This window comes from Anoplophora glabripennis, unplaced genomic scaffold, assembly GCF_000390285.2.
Source record: "Anoplophora glabripennis isolate ALB-LARVAE unplaced genomic scaffold, Agla_2.0 scaffold492, whole genome shotgun sequence".
Lineage (NCBI taxonomy): Eukaryota > Metazoa > Arthropoda > Insecta > Coleoptera > Cerambycidae > Anoplophora > Anoplophora glabripennis.
In genome coordinates, this window is record NW_019417200.1 from 284,068 (window position 1) to 303,166 (window position 19,099).

Here is a 19,099-nt window from a genome sequence, read left to right on the forward strand (position 1 = left end):
TGTGTGTGTGTGTCGTTGTCTTCGTTTCTTGATCCTGGCTGTCTCTGAAACAGAAAAGGTTAGCGGGCGGGGGGGGAGTCGTTGGGGTGGTCACCCAGGGTCAAAAAGTTGGTGTCTAGGTCTTTTGTGTTTGTTGGTCACGTCGGGTACGTAGTCAACGGCTTGCCTGAGGAGGGGATTGTCATGTCTAGCGGCTACGTCAAACCGTTTCTCCGCGTTTTGTCTTATTGTCTGTGTAGCGTTTGTGTATTGTAATATGTCAGTGTTTCTTACATACCAGGGTCTACTACTACTACTACCACAGAATATATAGTTACGCTATATATTCTGTGCTACTACTAGTGGCAAAGAGGTTCAAGTAATTAAGTATAAGTATTAGCAGTGACTATAAAAAGAATTCTTTTTATAGTCACTGGTATTAGCCTGTGTAACAGTCGAACTTGGATAGGATACTACTAGATGGCGACACCCTTGTTGACAGAATGATTATGGTCTATGGATTTTATAATAGAGAGTTGCCATCTAGTATTCTCTTATCAAAATTTGATTGGTTGGCTAACTATATTATAAATAAACAAGGGTATTGGTATTAGCGCAGAATATAAACACAATTAGGTCTATTCAATATTTCAAACAACGGTAATACCAAAAAACATAAAATAGACTGTATTGTTATGTTTTTTGATTGAAATATTTTCAGTCAACGGTATTAGGTTTTCATGTTGGCATCTATAAATGCGAAGTTTAACTACTCACCATAATTCATGATTAAAGGTCCAAGTATATTCGGTCACATTTGCAACCAATGCGTTACGTTTTTAATTTAATGTTTAACTGCTAGTAATGCTAGTACTATCTTGTCTGTGTACATTTCTTACAGTCCCGAATTACGTATGTACCTACCTACCTACAAGTATTGGCTATAACTAGATAAAAATTTGGAACATTAAAGGGTCTATATATATATATATTTTTCATGGAGTAAAAAAAACGTGAACATTAATATTAACATTTATATTTTCATATCATCTTAGCTTCTGACTTCCTCATACGCAGCCAGCGGTGTTCGTTTCGCTGCGCTAGAAAAAATCTTGTAATATAATAACAAAAAATAGATTTTTTGTATTGAATTGAGACGAATATATTTTTCTATTTTTTACGCTAGGTCGAAACGTATGCTACTTAACACATAAAAGTGATGTAGTAGAGTATTTTCTATAAGCGTAGTTGTTTATGAGCAAAATTGGTAAAAATTTATAGAATTTATCAGAACAGTCTACCTAAAGGTTTGAGTAGCTCCTCATATGTAGGAACCAATTAACCAACGCCTTCACAATAGTTATTTCGGTCTTTATATATTTATACATTTAACGCAGTTACCTACTTTACAAATATCGGATAATGAAAAATGCAAAATTAAGTGTAAATATAGATGCAATTAACTAAGAGACGCCTCTGGAAATTATTAGCAAATAAGATATAGGTATTTTTATTTTTTGAGGTGCTATGAAAAAAGAATAAGTTCAGTATTTATCAGTTTAATAATATTATGCAATTAACGAATGCAGAAACAATAATTACTAAAGAGTTTAAAATTAAGTATTTCATAGATTATTTGAAAATGGAATTGTAAGTTGTAAGTTACATTGACACTAGAAATTATATTTTTGTATTTTCAGTTTATCCTATCGTTCCCTTATAAAGTTTCATGTTAGCGGTGTTGAACATACTGGTGAGTATTTTCTGATTTTTTCTGAAATTGTATAATAATTTTATATTTAATGCTAGTCATTACAATAAACAAATTAAAAGAAGCTAATTTAATCAATGGTGGCTAGAAATAGGAAGGAGGAAGGCTAGGTACCTCAAATAGTTTCTATAATAAATCGATGCTTTTAAGATGCGAAGTGGTCAATAACGTTGTCGTTTATCTGCTTTATCAACAATTTTCCTAAACTAAGCATGGCTAAAGCACTAAAAATCATTCTTGTCACATTGAACTTCTTTATCCTTTTTAAAGCAGAAAGAAAAACCAATGCTCACTTTCAACTTTCAACTATTGTCATAGGGAACAGTAGCGTAACGAGTGGGGGGGGGGCAGAGGGGGCCATAACCTCGGGCGACATACGAAAAGGGGCGGCGGCAAGCACCGCGATTTTTCAAATCAAAAATCAAAAAATCCTATTTCAAACTTCAAATCGCGCCCGCGCTGGCTCGAGCCAAGCGGGATTTCTATTACAATTAGTTATGATTAAAATGTATCGTGATCCATACTTTTTAAATGATACATCCATAAATAAATTTACTTTGCAATTGTTTAGTACCAACAGAAGATGTCACCCCGGAGACTACCCTTAACACCTACCTTCGAGAGAAGGCCCACCTGACAGGAACTAAGAGAATGTGTCTGGAAGGAGGTTGTGGCAGTTGTTTGGTTGCAGTGGAGGAAACAGTCAATAACGAAAAAAGTGTGTTTTCTGTTAACTCGGTAAGTCTAACGCTAGCTGATTTGGTGTTTTTTATATTTTCATTATTTTCCTGAAATTTTCGGCACCGACATATGACAAATGGATGGATACTACTTCAAATCAGGTCAAATGTTTTTTTTAATTCTTATCCGATGAAGTTGTATACAGTGTGTCCAAGAAATGGTGGACAATCTATCGGATTTGGGGAGGGCTTGCAAAAATAACGTCACAAATTTATATAATTTTTTTAATTCGCGCTCACCCTGTTATTAACTCTTGATGTTGAGAGTTAAAAATAAATTTTTCGTTATAACTTCTTTGTTATTCAAGAAATTCAGATCATTTTTAGGAAAAAAGCCTTCTTATTTGATTTTCTACTAATGTACCTATTCACTTTACTGATAGTTACTTTTTTCGCGACAGAACGCCTTTGGCACTCCTGGTCACTAAAAAAAAATATTTATTGTCAAAATTTTTATTAAAATTTTTGTCGCTGTTTTTAAGTGAGAAAGATGTACTTCTTTGATGAAAAAGGTATACCTGGTCGTTATCGATACGACAAACGTTTTCGGTAAACATGTTTAATGATGAGGATACTATTTTAGAAAAATCGTAATAGTACAAAAAGTAGTCATTATTGCAACAAATATTAAATTTCATTTTACATTATGCATGTATTTTGCTAAATAAAACTGTTCTTCAAGTTTTTAATACAATGAGGATATGGCGTAAATACTATGTTATTTTTATTTCTTAAACAGTGCGTTGTGTCGATAATAAATAAGCATACCTTTTTCACTTAAAAGGGTCGCAATATTTTGTCCTCCATTTTAAAAAATCTAAGCAAGTTAGAAACAATATCTCTTCCCTGTACCAGTTATATAAGTTCTCTTCAGGGTCAGGACATAAGACAACTATCAATACATTCAAAATAAGGAAAAAAGCATATTTTTACCTCGTATGTTTATCTTACGTTTCCTGAATTTTGGCTGTTGAACATACAGAAAATCGCGTACGGTACCTACTATAAACATAATAATACTAATAAACTACTAATAATACTATAAACTGTATAAACATAATCACACCTCGCAGAATGCTGTTAGGACACTATATTAACACAAGCATTTATCATAATAATTATTGAGTATCTTTACAAATTTGCTGGACAAAACAGGAAAAGTACATTTTCTGATGTTTACATGTTCTCCGTGATATTTCAATGCGAAAAATTAAAGGAAGTTGCTCTAGATTAGCGTTACGCTTAGTCATTTCCCGGATGGATCTTCTTGTTCTATAACTGTCTTACTAAAAGTCTGATTTCTTTTATATAAAAAGTCAGAAATTTGGAAATTAGAAAATGATAGTATTAATCTAACTGAAGCACGAACTATTTACAAAAAAGTTTTAATAGTTACTTACAATAAATGCATTATTTTATGTTTTAGTCAAAATTGATTACCTATTTATTAAAAATTCAACAACCTTATGACAAAAATGTCAAACACAAATTTCATTGCCCATTTATCCACTTTTGAAACTCCAACATACATAAAAAACACAAGTATGGTTAATTTTTGTTATCGGTCCTGGATTTTCTGAATATTTAAGAATGACAGTCGTGTGCTACCCAACAGTGGCAGTTTCATCAAAAAATTGGAGAATTAGAACAAACCGTTCAAATATCGTATCGAAAAGAATGTTTGGTCTAAATTCACAAATGTCCCTGTACATTTAAAAAAGGGAAACATACACTTTTTATCTTTCAACTTATCAGATATTGTCAGTATTGCAATATTCACAAATAAATATAGTAAAATGGAATACATAAATAGAATAGTTCTATTGTCTATTGCATGATTGAAGGAATTCTTTCTATACAAAACACTTCCAATTTTAGTGTTTAGTATCGATATTCTCTTGTCACGGTTGGAAAATCCATACAGTCGAAGGGATCGGTGGTCCTTTAACGAAGTACCATCCTATTCAAAGAATCTTAGCAGACAATAATGGAACGCAATGCGGATTTTGCTCTCCTGGAATGGTTATGAACATGTACGCGCTTCACACGTCAGGGCCTGTAACTCAAAGCCAAATAGAAGATTCCTTCGGTAGCAATATATGCAGGTGTACTGGTTATAGATCGATTTTGACTGCATTTAGAAAACTGGCCTCAGATGCAGGTAAACTGATATCAATAAATTCTACCAATGCTCCTCATTTGTTTAGGTATGAACAAACGTTAATCGATGAGTATTTATTGTGCTATATGGAAGAAGAAAATGCTCAAATTTAATTTTTTCGTCGAAATTAAGAAGTTTTGGGTTCACCTAAAACTCATGCACTTGTTACTTATTATTTTTAATTCTGTATCTTTAGCATAAAATGCAATTTTAATTTGCAGTCTTTTATCGTTTAATTTAAGTTACTAGATACGTCAGCGATAATTACGTAATAATCTAATCAATTTTTGCAGAAAAAAGGAGACGAATGGAGTTAAAGGTCAAATCGCTTTATACGTACAAATTTATTCCCTTTGCCGGTATCAGTGACGCACGCTCTGAATAATTCTAGGAATAGTTTCTTTTAAATTTAAACTTGTTAGCACCTACTTACTAACTGCTTTTTCATTTTTATATACAGAAGAGAAAGTATGTTTTGAGAATGGAGACATCGAGGATCTTAAAGTTTGCCAGAAAGATAGTTGTACTGAGGATTGCGGCAGCAAGTGTAATAAGAAGAAAAACAACGTTTATTTCGGACTCAGGACATCGAAATGGATAAAAGTTTACTACTTGAAAGATTTACTAGAAATTTTAAGAACTTCAGGAAACGCGAATTACATGTTAGTTGGCGGCAATACCGCTAGAGGTATAAAATTTATTTTAATTTATCTTTTTTTAGCAAAAATCTTTATTGACTTTTTTTAATTCTATAGGTGTTTACAGACAAAGAGTATCTCCAGACATTTATATTGACGTAACAAGCGTAGAGGAGTTAAGGAATTATTCATTGAATAATAACACATTGGTTCTTGGAGGAAACTATATTCTTGAGAACGCAAAAAAGTTATTTGCCAAAATATCTAAAGAAAACAAAAATTTTGCCTACTTATCGGATATGGCAGAGCATATCGATTTAACAGCAAATGTACCAGTGAGAAATGTAAGTTCAGTTATATTTAAATTGTTTGTAAATGAATCAACATAACATTGCGTTCATACACCTGAAAAATATGATTTTTCGAATAGGAAAAATAGGTTTTTTTCTTCTACGATTTCTCTAACATAATATCCACAGTTTAGATTACACTGAGACAAATCCCGCTTTATTCCAAAAAATTTTAAGTTAGGCCTCAGTTACACTAATAATAAGTGAGTCCTAATTTCTTACAAATGAAAGCTCCCTATTCCCAACTGAATATATTGCAAAAAAGTATATTTGACAATTGATTAAAATGTAATTCCAAGTGTGCTGTTAAATAAAGACAAGACATTTTTTGTAATAGTTGCAAACAAGTTTCAGCAAAACGCATGTACATACTTATGGCAACGTAATTTTTAGTTGTCCTTGTAGATATTTTACTGACTAGCTAAAATATTCTAGCAAAGCGTCTCACTCGGATGATGTAAAATGGAATTTGCAAAAAAGAACTTTTTAATTTGGGACCCTTCGAGTCTAATAATTTTTCTGGATACCCAAAAACTTAATAATTTACTATATATTTACTAGTTTCTTTTAAAACAAAAATATAAATAATTAAAACAATCTTAAGATCAGATATGATTGCTTCTGTATACATGGTGATAGAAGGCTTGAAAATATGTAACTTTTATTAAGCAACTGATGGTCTAAAACGTTAAGTTTTAAATTGAAAAAAATGTTCACATGAAGGTTTAAATAAATTTAAAATCGTCCCTGGTGTAGCAGCCAGCTGTACCTTTGATATCGAAGCTGCCGCGCGTCGCAGTGCGAGAGCGCTGATGCCGGTTTTGTCGGTATAAACTTTGTGTTCGAAAACGCCGAAATTTATTCAAATCTCGTTTAAAAGTAATACAAAAATTAAACGAATAAACGCATTACTTATCAATAGATGATATGCTCTATAAAAATTGTTCAAAATTGATTCCGTGTGCTAATAAACATGCTTCCAAACGACGGGCCAAATTCTGTCACCAAAAACACCACACCACACATTCACTGGAAACTGTTGCTGGAACCGAGATCTCTGTACAACGTGAGGATTTGCATCACACCAATAGTGAATGTTGTGATAATTTAGTATGCCGTCTCCAGCAAAATAACATTCTTCCGTAAAAAGTACGTTGCTTGTAAAATCCTGATCTTGTGCTATTTGATGTCGAAACTGAATTTTATGCCTGAACCCTTTGTACATGAGAGGGGTGTATTGTTTCCGTAGTACACGCCACACTGTACCGCTATACAGGGTGTCCCTGAAAAGGATGGACAACGCTTGACCACAGGTTCCTTGGATGAAAATAAGACTATTTAGCATAACTTACCTATATACAAAAGTGCACTTCTACTGAGATATAGCCTTCTAAATATAGAATAGATAACCTAGTTTTTTTCAAATAATTTGAAAACTAGTTTTCTTAGAAACTTCAAATTTGGTACACTTATTTTTTTATGTAAGTTCGACATAAATAAAAAATTTGGTGATGATACATATACAGCATGTTCTCTTTCTAGTGCCTGTGCGCCACTGGCTATCCCGTAATTTTTTTGTGTGTGCGCCAGTGATGCCAGATTATATTTTTAAGAATAAGCACTATTTTAGATGATTTTGAAATCGTTTATGGATTTCGAGTAAAATTGGCATTTTTGTACATTAAATATAGGCAAATATTCCAATTTGTAAAAAATAAATTATAACTGCAGCCTCAAAGCACGGAATATTAATGAAGAAACGTCACATTAAAAAAAAATAACTACATTTTTAGTCTTAGTATTATCAATCAATAAAATAAAAATCAACATTATTTTAAATAAACAATATCAACTAATAATGTAAGAAAGTCAACATTAACACTTTAAATAAACCTAAATTTATATTTGTAATCACATTAAAATAATATTACAATAAATGCTCAAAGTGACTTCCTTGTTCTTAAATGCAAGTATTAGTTCTTCGAAAATTAAAATGAATTTTATCCAATAATTGTGCATTACCTCTCATAACATTAATTTCATGATGTATTCTTTCCCATTATTCGTTTTCTGTATTTATTGAAAAGTTATAAATTGTTGTTCTCGACGCTTTTCAAATGAAATAATTAAAAGGGTTTAGATCCGGGGATCGAGGTGGCCATTTTAAAGAGGCATTATTTCCTCTACCAATCCTCCTGTTAGGATAGTAACCTGTAATAATTGGTCTTTTAATACTCTATTAACAAAACTTTTTGAAAGCCAATGTCTGCCGCTAAACGCCTTGAATTTACTCGAGGAATTTTTTCGACCCTTTCCAAAATTTGTTCTTTCAGCTGAATAGTTCCAGGATTTAATGTTACAGGTAAAAAAACGTCTTGTTTCCCGAAGGCGTCTTTCCGCATTAGCAAATGTTTTGTGATTTGGAATTCTTTGATTAGGAAATCTTTCAGCACGTGTTCATACAGTAGCACAACAATTTCCTTTACAATAACCCAAATCCAATAATATATCAGTTTGTTCAGCGAAAGTATAAATTGCAATACAAAACAAACTAAGACAAAATTAAATCACACCTCACTTGAGATTGAACCTTTTAATTATTGTTATGAATTTGTTTCTTTGCTATATGGCAGCTCGTACTAGACTGTTGTAATTATCTTAAACTGATTTTATATTATTTAATGTAAGAAGTAAGAGGCAAAAAGTCTTCTAAAATGGTGCTTATTTTAAAAATATAAATTATGTCGTCATTGGCGTACACACAAAAAAGTTACGGGATAGCCAGTGGCGCACAGGCACTAGAAAGAGAACATCCTGTATATGTATTATCACCAAATTCTATATTTACATTGCGCTTATATAAAAAAGTATGTGTACCAAATTTGAAGTATCTAAGGAAAACAGTTTTCAAATTATTTGAAAAAAAAAAAACTAGATTATCTGTTCTATATTTAGAAGGCTCTCAGTAGGCGTGCATTTTTGTATATAGGTAAGTTAAGCTAAATAGTCTTATTTTCATTCAAGGAACCTGTGGTCAAGCGTTGTCCATCCTTTTCAGGGACACCCTGTATATACCACAAAAAAAATTGAGAAAATTACCCCTGCAGTACGACTATGGCTACCATATTTTTTCGGGATCGGTGAATCCAAATTCGGGGTCCATTTAACCCCATCACATCAGGATTTTTCATAACCTCAAAAAATAGGCCTAAAAACCCAATAAATCCTTTATCCATTGATCACGCTATCCTAAACCCCTTAACCCCATAACCTTAAAATGCATTTTCAGGGAACATGGGGTGAGACTATGATGGCAGATTATTGCTGCAATTTGAAAAGAGATACAGACAAAAATCATAAACGGCATTCGCTCCGTAGATCTTTTGAAAGTAAAGAAGTTTGTTACGATAAAAGGTCTAAAGAAGATGAATAAAGTATCTTCATTAAGTTTCATTTTTTATAATTTAATCGTTCTTTTACATTTTACATATAGTCAATTTATCTACTTGTTATTTTATTTTTGCTATTCGTGTGAGGCAAGGAGAACACACTTTCAAAAAGCATCCGAAAAGTGAGAGGCAAGGGGACCTCACTTTGATAAAGCACCCCGAAAAGTGTGAGGCAAGGGGAACACACGTTAATAAAGCACCCCAAAGGGAACAGAAGCCTACTGCGTCCTCGTCGTTGTTCCTGGATTCGGCAAAACGTAGGTTCTCGTTATTACAGGAATATGGGGTTTCGGAGTTATACGGTTATTGAAGAATGTGGATTTAAGGCTTAAGAAGCATGCATGTCTCGAATATATTGTGTCTCTTTCTTACCGGGTTTTGGGATTTTGAGGTTATGACATTTTGAGATTATGGGGTTTAAGGGTTTAAGGGATTAAGAAACCTCCATAACCATGGGGTTATTGGGGTTGAATGGTCAATGGATAAAGGATTTATTGCGTTTTTGGGCCTATTGTTTGAGGTTATGAAAAATTCTGAACTGATGGGGTTAAATGGACCCCGAATTTGGATTCAGTGACCCCGAAAACATATGATAGACATAGTCAGACTCGGGGGTAATATTCTCAATTTTTTTTTGTGGACATGTGTAATTTTTGCAAGAAAAACACATAAATGTATCAAATTTAAAAAATATATAAGTATTTCGCTGTTTTAGATCGGCACTATCGCTGGAAATCTGATGATAAAATACAACCACAATGAGTTTCCTTCCGATATTTTTCTGATTATGGAAACTTACGATGCCATTATAGTAATAGGTACGCAATATAAATTCCTTTATTACGAACTGTACCATTCTATAGCAGAATATTTTCAGTTGACACTGAAGAGAATGAGTCTATGGTAAGCCCTCAGGAATTCCTCAAGAAAGACATGAATAAAAAAGTAATTAAAAACATTATATTGAAAGGTTACGACAATTCGTATAAGTACTTAACATACAAGGTAGTATCTACATAGTAATGGAAAGATTCATTAGTAGAACTCATTCTAGATAATGACGAGAGCTCAAAACACACATGCCCTTGTGAACGCTGGTTTCCTATTACGATTCCAAGGTGAAAAAATTGTATCTGCGAGGATTATATACGGAGGAATAAATCCTAAATTTGTCCATGCCACAAAGACGGAAAACTATTTGAAAGGGAAACGTTTGTTCGATAATAACGTTTTGCAAGGAGCTTATAAAAGTTTTGACGACGAACTGCATCCAGATTACGTACTGCCGGATAGTAGGCCAGAGTTTCGGAAGTTATTGGCAATATCTTTATTTTACAAGGTAGACCCTGCCAATAAATCGAAACTAAAACCATTTCTTTGCAATACGATGTGTTTTATTGCAGTACGTGTTGCACATAGCACCTGGTGGAGTGGTTGCGAGTAGGAATAAAAGTGGAGGAACACTTCTGCAAAGGCCGCTTTCGTCAGGAATACAAGAATTTGGAACGAACAAAGACAAATTTCCCTTGGGAGAACCACTCGCTAAAGTGGAGGCGTTAGCTCAAACTTCAGGTATTTAGGTGGATGCTAGTACTAGTAGCTGTAGGTTGTAGAGATGGGCAATACGGATCTTTTTAATGATCCGCATGATGTGAAATGTATCCGCTTCAATAGACCCGCATCAGGGAATCGTATATTCGGTGCGACTAACTGGTAAATTGTACTTGTACTTTTTGTAGATGTGTGCGCTTCTGTATCGGATACGTGAATCAGTTAATATCAATGCCTGCAATGCCGTCCAATTACCTATCCTCTGACTGATTCTGGCGCTCCTCAAACCTTCCTACTCCCTAATGATCGCTAGGATTTTGATCCATGGCAGGTTCCTCACCTCATCCCCTTGCAAATCTTCGGTATCAAAGACTTTATGCCACAACCTTCCGAAGGCTGTGCAGTGTTTCAGAAGACGGAAAGGGTATCCCCCTTCTCCACATTTCGGGCATAAAGAGTCCTACTATTAAACTAACCATTTGGTTTAGGGCTCTTCGACCAAGACTCAGCAGCCATCTCGTCCTAGATTTGTTAGGACCATATAAAAAGCTATGAGCCTACCTCCAATTTTGTTTTAATGTTTGATATACCCAAGTTGTTATTTTAAAAAAAACGAACACCTTTGTTATATTAATTACGTTAATTTATTTGTTAATGCACATATATTTCACATTTACATCAGTAAACGGACTGAAAAAACCATTCGGTAAATTTTTCTTAATTTTTCATAATGAAAATGCAATGGCGAACATCGCATCCTCCTTAATTAAATATTTTACGTTTGCTTTCGTTACAAAACGCGATATAAAAAGTAATTTTCAAGATTTAAAAAAGTACTTGCTTCTCAGGGAACAAAGGACTCGTCACGGTTTTTATGAAAATGTGGGTTCGGTCAAATTGGATGAAATTGTGGTAAGTTGTCACTGACCAAAAGTCTCCACAGTACTTGGGTCCGAAAATCAATTATTTCTTTTTGAGGGCTGCAAAGTAGTACCAGTACGTTTCACAAAAGTTACTGTCTTTATTACAATATTCTACTCGTACTATTTTGCAACCATCATCAGCAGAACTGATTAAAAGTAGGAAAGAATTGACTTGTGGACCCAAGTGCTGTGGAGATTTTTGGTCGGTTATACAAAACTAAAAACTTACCACAATTTTAGCCAATTTGACCGAGCCCACATTATCATAAAGACCGTGCGGGATCCTTTAACTATAATCAAAATTGAATGATCTGTAAGGCTATATGGCAACAGAGTTATTTAGAGAACCTGAATATAGCATCTAAACAATTGTAAAATAATAAAATCATTTCAATTATACTGTATCCTACGTTTTTTCCGTGAATTTCATTTCACGACCATTGAGAATAAATTTAAATGTAAAATTTTCAGTTAATATGTGAATTTGTAAAAATACCCTAATGTTACACTTGTGTCTGTTTATACACATACGTAGAAGAGTTAGGTACCTACTAGTAGTACTAGTAGGTATTGCAGATTGGGTAAAGGTAATTGGATGCAATAATAAACACAACCTTCAATACAATCAAAATTCCCTTTTGTGTTTTGTTTGTTTACGTAGTTATAAAAAAATAGTTATGTTTTAACTATGTTTCGTGTTGGGAGAAGATGTTAAATGTATGGTTTAATTGTGCTACGGCGTACTTATACAAAAATACTATTTGCTTGTATACAAATCCGAAGTTTACTTCTCATCAATTTTTCACAATTTTCTGCTTTTTTTTAGTCAGTTTTAGGATAAAGCGGTTTAATGACGTGTTCATTATTCAAAGTTAAGTGAATTTGTTAGTTAGAAAAGAATATTTTCTGGAAATTACATGGTATGTTAATATTTGTTAATAAGTTTCAAAGTAGTTAATTGCTTTGCTAAAGCGTAGGTATTATAGGACTAAAAGAAAATTATACACAGAAAATCTTTTGGTAATCCCTGGTAGGCTATAAAATTATAAAATGTTACATAATAGTTGCTATAACTATTGTGCTTGGATTTTCATTGCAGTTATGGTCACTAACTTTTGATTACTCAAAGAATAGGTAAGGTTTGCTAAACTAGAGAACGATTTCGATCTTGAAATCCTAAGTAGGAAATGAAAAACGCTTGCAACAACGCAAATTTTAGATATATTTCCTTGTGGATGCTTAAGATCGTTAAAAAATACTTTAGTGATCTTTGTGGATGGCCTGATTTCTAAAAATCTTGAAATTTTGATGCCCTAAGTCAAGAAAAATAAATGGTTACACTTTGTTTAGCGGTAAGAAATCTCTAGAACAGTTGGTGGAAACGAGCGTTAGTGTACTATTTACGTATTTCTACGTAGATTCTCAGTAAAATGGTGAAATCTCGAAAAATCTAAATTTACAATTTTTTTTATTTTTATTAGCTTTCTTTTTTCAGGACAAGCGCAGTATATAGCGGACATTCCTGATCTTCCAAATCAATTATTCGCAGCATTTGTAACGGCTAAAGCAGCGCCTAATTCTCAAATTGCTACCATTAATACTACAAAAGCTCTGGTAAGAACTAACTTTTAAAATTACGATTTCAATTGGAAGTATAGATATTTGTATAAGATATCCTATACAGGTGATAATTAAACGTTTGGTTATGTCTTCGGAACTAGAGGAGGTACGAAAATGTATCCAGTCATAACAAGATCGAAACTTTTCGATTTATTACCTATTTTAATTGACGTTAACATTACGAAATACTCCACAAAATGTAAAAATAACATTGGAACTACTCGTTTTTCCAAAAAGTTCATACCATTCTTTTGCTAAAAATACCATTTTAAATTAAAATTAATCATGACAAATCCAAAAAAAATCAGTGACGGGAAATTTTTGTTAAGAGGTGGCAAGGGGTATGATTCGGAAAAAATGTGCCAAGACTTTTCATTATTACGTTGAATTTAAAGTCTTAATATTTTGATAAAAAAATCGTAGCGGATCGAAACTTTTTTGCGAAACGAGTAGTTCTAAACGTTATGTTTAATGAAGTGCTAGGTAACGATAATGAAATTAAAAAAAAAGTACTATAGGTATCGAAAATGGTTATGTTTTACAACAAAGACATCTCTTGTCTTGTAAACACCATAAAGAGTTGGAAGAGTGACAAAATTTTCAAAAAAAATTAGTGACTTCGACTTTCTGAGGTATTTAGTGAAAGTAACTTTCGGTATATCCGTCACTAGTACATGAATTTATATCCGAATGCAATGAATTTTTATCTTTAATTACATAAATCATTAGCCAAAGTTTTGTCGGTCTATACCAAACGTTGTCAGGGATATTTTAAAAAAAGTGTGTTTTTAATCTTAATTTTGAAAACTATCGATTTAAGATTATATGATCTTTTTTTTTTGTTTTAAATCACTCAAATAATCATTCCTTAAAATTGTCGTCGTACTTAACATCTATTGACCTATACCAATGTTTATCCAGCTGTAACAACTGATGGAAACGCATTTTACAAATTCCATTCATAAAAAAGCTAATTATACTTATTTCGACTTTAAAAATTTTGAAAATAAAAGAGTCCAGATTTTATTTTTATACAACTATTGTGATTGAGTATTTCCATTCTTTCATCTTTTAAACAGTAATAATAACCTATTTTTACATTTTTACCGGAAGTTTTACAAAAATTGTATTTGTTCCAAAGAGTTTGGAAGGGGTAAAGGGAATAAAGACTGTAAATTATCTGCGCAAAGGCTGCCGTTTTTCGTGACTGGATGATATAAGTGGAGAAATTATTATTTTAAAACAAACTAGATTGTTGTCTAGAAGAACAACTTAACTGCACATTTGAGCTGTTCTACAACAGAATAACATAGTGGTGTAATAGATGAAAGGAGGAAGAATTAACAGGATGCGCAGGAATATATGTCTTATCTTTCTCTTTTTACATCTATGGTTTGTTTGTTCCTATTTTATGAGTTTATTATTTGCCGTAGTTCTGACGTAGTCCTGATGCTGATGACAAACAGTAATGCTTAAGTACGAACAAACACAAAGCATTGACACAAAGTAGTAATGCCATTTAATATATGATACATACTTTTTATGTAAGATCTATCGCATATGTAAATCAAATAAGTTTAGATTCCATTTTATTATTATTTAAATGCTACAATAATATTCTTGGAACGCATTGTCCAGGAACTGATGCTGCACAGTTGAGGAATGCTATTTAAGTTTATAAAACGTCAAAACACAGACTAACTATAGACAAGACAAAACCGAATCTTATGATGATAAAATGATATTAATTGTAGATAATAATACAAATTGAATTGTTAGAGTTAGCTGTAGAAGTAGAAATCTTGTTTTGCTGTTGTTGTAGCACTCGTAAAAGATTTCTTTATTTTGTAACATTTGGGCCACTTTAATTTTTTCTTCGATGGAATCTTCAGTATATTTTTTAGCCACCGAACTTCTCCATTCATTGTGTCATTTTAAACAATGATCATAACAAAAGCGTGTAATGCGAGTTATGTCACAATATGGAATAAAATATGATGGGACTAAGTAATTTAGTTAAATTTTGAAATATCAATATGAAGTAAAATATTCTGCGCTACACATCGGTGAAGTGATATATTACAGTATTCGCTAGAAATAGGCAACTTGCATGAAAATTTAATTTCTTTTAGAACTGCATTTTGTAGTCTGTAATCAACAACAACTAACAATGGTAAAACAATTAATTTCTTTAATACTACAAATCAATTATAGATGTTTAAAATGCACTGTGATGTCATATATTGCGACCGAAACCACAATCATCTGCTTTTCGGTCCTCAGCTGTCTAGTCAATCAGAAACTCACATTTGAGGAGTGAATTTTGCGATCCTGTCATTTATCGTTTTCGCACTAAGTGACGTCATGAATTAGTCTGACAGCAAAAAACCTATTTAATAATTAATTATTAACTAATAACCTCTAAGAGATTTCCGATATTTTCTCTATATGGTTATATAACCTTATAAATTATTTGTAGACATTTCAAATATATGTTTCTGGACTAGGCTCCTACGTCGCTTTTTTCATAAACATCTAACTTGTACTGTAACATATCACGTACAAGACTTGTAAACTAAATAATTATTAAACTTTTTTTTGCATAAACTATAGCTTTCATGACATTAACAGAAGTCGAAGAAAGCCAATATACAGTTAGTACGAAAAGTAATTTGTTACGTCATTTGAATTCCAGCCTTTCCTGCATCATATAAATGAATGAATACATTTTCGTATCTCTATTTTCGAAGACTGCAACTCTTATTTCAATTTAAACAGTTGGCTCTCAGTATAAGTATTAAAATTATAGTAAGTAACTAATTCAATAATAATAATAACGATGATTCACAGAAAATGAAAGGGGTGGTGGCCTTTTTGGGGAAAGATGATATTCCTGGACAGAATACGTTTACTCCAAAGACAAAGGATTTTCAAATACAAGAAGAACTATTTTGCAGCGGTAAGGTCCAGTACTATGACCAGCCAATAGGTATAATAGTGGCTAAGGATCAAGATGTGGCTGTAGAAGCAGCTGAATTGGTTGAGGTGACATATTCCCCACCAAAAAGAAAACCGTATTTAACCATTAAAGATGTCCTCAACGCAAAAGATAAGAGCAAAATTCACCATCAAATAACTGTGATTCCAAAAGATAAAGGTATTGTTAATTTAGACTTTTCTTATTGTCACTCTCACCAGTCTTGTACATATATTTTATATAAAGTCATGTAGATACTAGAATTTACACAATATCATTTGTAATAAATAATTTGTTAAGAATTGGTCTAATAATGCTTCTTTAGGTTTTGTTGTGTTGAGCTAGGATAGGAAGGTTAAGTTAGGTTGGGTCAGATTAGATTAGGACACTGATGTATGGCGCAGACGTGTGGGGTGAAATGATGAGGATGAAGAAATATAGAGAAGCTGAAAAAATACAAAGAAGGATGGCCATCCGCGTCATTGCGGGATACAGAACCATATAGATAGAAGTGGTACAGGTCTTGGCGAGTGCCAATCTAATGGATCTTCTCATCGAAGAGAGGGGACGGATATTTCACGAGGAAAGCGATAGGAAAGAAGAAAGGAGGAACACAACAGAAAGATGGCAGGAGAGATGGGAAAGAGGCGTAAAAGGAAGATGGACGAGGGTATTAATACCTCAGGTGGCTCGCTGGTACGACAGAAAATGGTGTGAAGTATCATACACAGTGATTCAATTCCTGACGGGGTACGGTAGCTTAGGCTTATATAGGAAAAAATAGGAAGAACGTAGGGCGCCAATTGTTATCACTGTGAAGAGGTAGAAAACAGCCCGGAACACACTATGTTCCATTGCCCGGAATTCGCGACAAATAGAAGGGCGGCAGAAAGGGAGATAGGAAAGATTGGAACTGCAAAATGAGATACAAGAAATGCTGGGAAATGAGCCAGGGTGGAAAATAATTTCAAAATGGATAGAAACAGTGATGAGGAGGAAAGAAGAAGAGGAATAGCGCAGGCAGCGGGAAGAAGAGGATGGAGGTGGCCCATGGTAGAGGATTGTTTTTTATTCTGTTTGTAAAAGAATTGTAGAAATCTATTTTGTTCATATATGTTAAAATTTGATATTGTCCTTGGTATTGGCTATGGTTGTTTTGTAGTGAATTTGTATTTATTAATTATTTGGTTGTTATTTATTTTATTGTTGACTGATTGCTATTATTTATTTATTGAATGTTATTAGACCATGTAGGATAGATTATTAAATAATTAAACGGAAACTGTCATGGCCCAAAAGTTACGGTTCATATTTTTGATAAAAATTATACATAATAATTTGTGGGTACACATGCCGCAAGTGACCCATTTTTAAGTACAACGTCAATAGCGCCATTCTGACGCCCGGATGCACCAGGGTTTCCGGAAGACGACCCCGGCAGATTGGCGCCAAGGACCAAGTACTTCTGCGAGCGACTCCACGCCAAGACTGACTCTCCAGCAAACACTCGAACCGACAACACGTCTTTTTTCACAAGCTTAGTTTTTAATAAAAATGCTTTATTTGTACCGTTTTACTTTTGCTGTACAGCGAAAGCAACCCTCAAATTTTTTATTTATATCCATATGACATCTTTATTTTTTCATCAACTATCCTCGCTCTTTTCGTCTTTCATTCTTCTTTAATAATATAATAATGGTTAATTTTCATATTTTTAGGTACTGATGTGAAGCACGTCGTGAAAGGAAACGTTTTCCTTGGCTTGCAGTATCACTTTCATATGGAAGTGCAATGTTGTAATGTTGTACCTACAGAGGACGGCTTGGATTTGTATCCCTCATCGCAGTGGATGGATGCGGCTCAACTCGCATGTTCAGCTGTGTTAAATATTCCCATGAATAGGTCTGCTATAACTCATATAATTTACAGTTTGTAACCAAAAATTTATCCAAACCTTAATAATAAATTAAATTTATTTGCACATGCGTATATAAATGCCCGTTTTTCGAAATGATTATTCAAAAAAAAAAAAAATGGATTTATCCTCTTCTTCCACCAGAGTTCTTTAATTGAAGTCCGTGATATAGTGATGAGCAATTTTTACTTCATTGCTATTTTCATGTACGATTTTTGGTTAGGCAAAAATGGTTTTACAAAAATAACCCTTAACCGATTATAGTAACTTCAGACGCTTTCTGTGTTTGAGCAGTTCGATTTGTTTTTCAATTGGAATTTTATTTCATCAAACATTTGAGAAAGCTGTGCAAATTTCTAAAAGCTTTATTTCAAAATTTCCATTATAGACCGATCAAAATAACTCATTTAGAGGGAAAAAAAAATTGTTATCTGGACTTTTATAAGTGGAAATGGTAAAGGGGCTTATAATAAACGAAAAAAAAAATAAATGCGGGAGCAGGGGTGGCGGAGGGTAGATTTGGGGGGTTGAAAAGTTATGAAATATTGTATCATTGGGATTTCTGGCGAAAGTTGACGTCAGACAAAAAAGTATCTAATACACAAGTTGTAGATCATGCAAAAATCTACAACTTTTGTAGAACTCATTTTTTAACATAACCTAAAAATTTCCGAAAAAAATGCGAAAAACAGTTTTTTTTCTGAAAAATTCTACTTAAAAAAATCATCGCGCAGAGTTCTGCCGGTAATTTTTCGGTGAAATAAAAAAATTTGTAATCACAGTTCAAAAACATGCTCAAAAATGCAAAAAAGTAAAAAATGATTTGCAGCAATGAATTTTTCAGTAATTGTTGATAATTTGTTTAAAAAAAAAATCAAAAACAGATTACACCATTCAATTGTACAAAAAAATACAAAAAAAACTGTCTCATTGTTTGACCCAAAACTATTTTTGTACAGTATTGCTATAAACATAAGTCTAATAGTGAATAAATAAAATAAATAATATTTTTTTTCCGTAGGATC

The 19,099-nt window shown here is 32.9% G+C and overlaps 1 protein-coding gene across 1 annotated transcript in view; it reads left to right on the top strand.

Moving 5' to 3' along the window:
• Positions 1–1,571: 1,571 nt before the first annotated feature.
• Positions 1,572–19,099, top strand: part of LOC108909769 (xanthine dehydrogenase/oxidase-like) — a 31,980-nt gene continuing 14,452 nt past the window's right edge. The window contains exons 1-13 of the mRNA XM_018714185.1: positions 1,572–1,629; positions 1,680–1,732; positions 2,322–2,488; positions 4,369–4,651; positions 5,112–5,339; positions 5,407–5,633; positions 9,804–9,906; positions 9,966–10,093; positions 10,143–10,427; positions 10,492–10,660; positions 13,058–13,176; positions 16,033–16,339; positions 17,878–18,061. Of these exons, the coding sequence (XP_018569701.1) occupies positions 1,622–1,629; positions 1,680–1,732; positions 2,322–2,488; positions 4,369–4,651; positions 5,112–5,339; positions 5,407–5,633; positions 9,804–9,906; positions 9,966–10,093; positions 10,143–10,427; positions 10,492–10,660; positions 13,058–13,176; positions 16,033–16,339; positions 17,878–18,061 (2,261 nt within the window). The 5' untranslated portion in view covers positions 1,572–1,621. The remainder of the gene's footprint in view (positions 1,630–1,679; positions 1,733–2,321; positions 2,489–4,368; positions 4,652–5,111; positions 5,340–5,406; positions 5,634–9,803; positions 9,907–9,965; positions 10,094–10,142; positions 10,428–10,491; positions 10,661–13,057; positions 13,177–16,032; positions 16,340–17,877; positions 18,062–19,099) is intronic.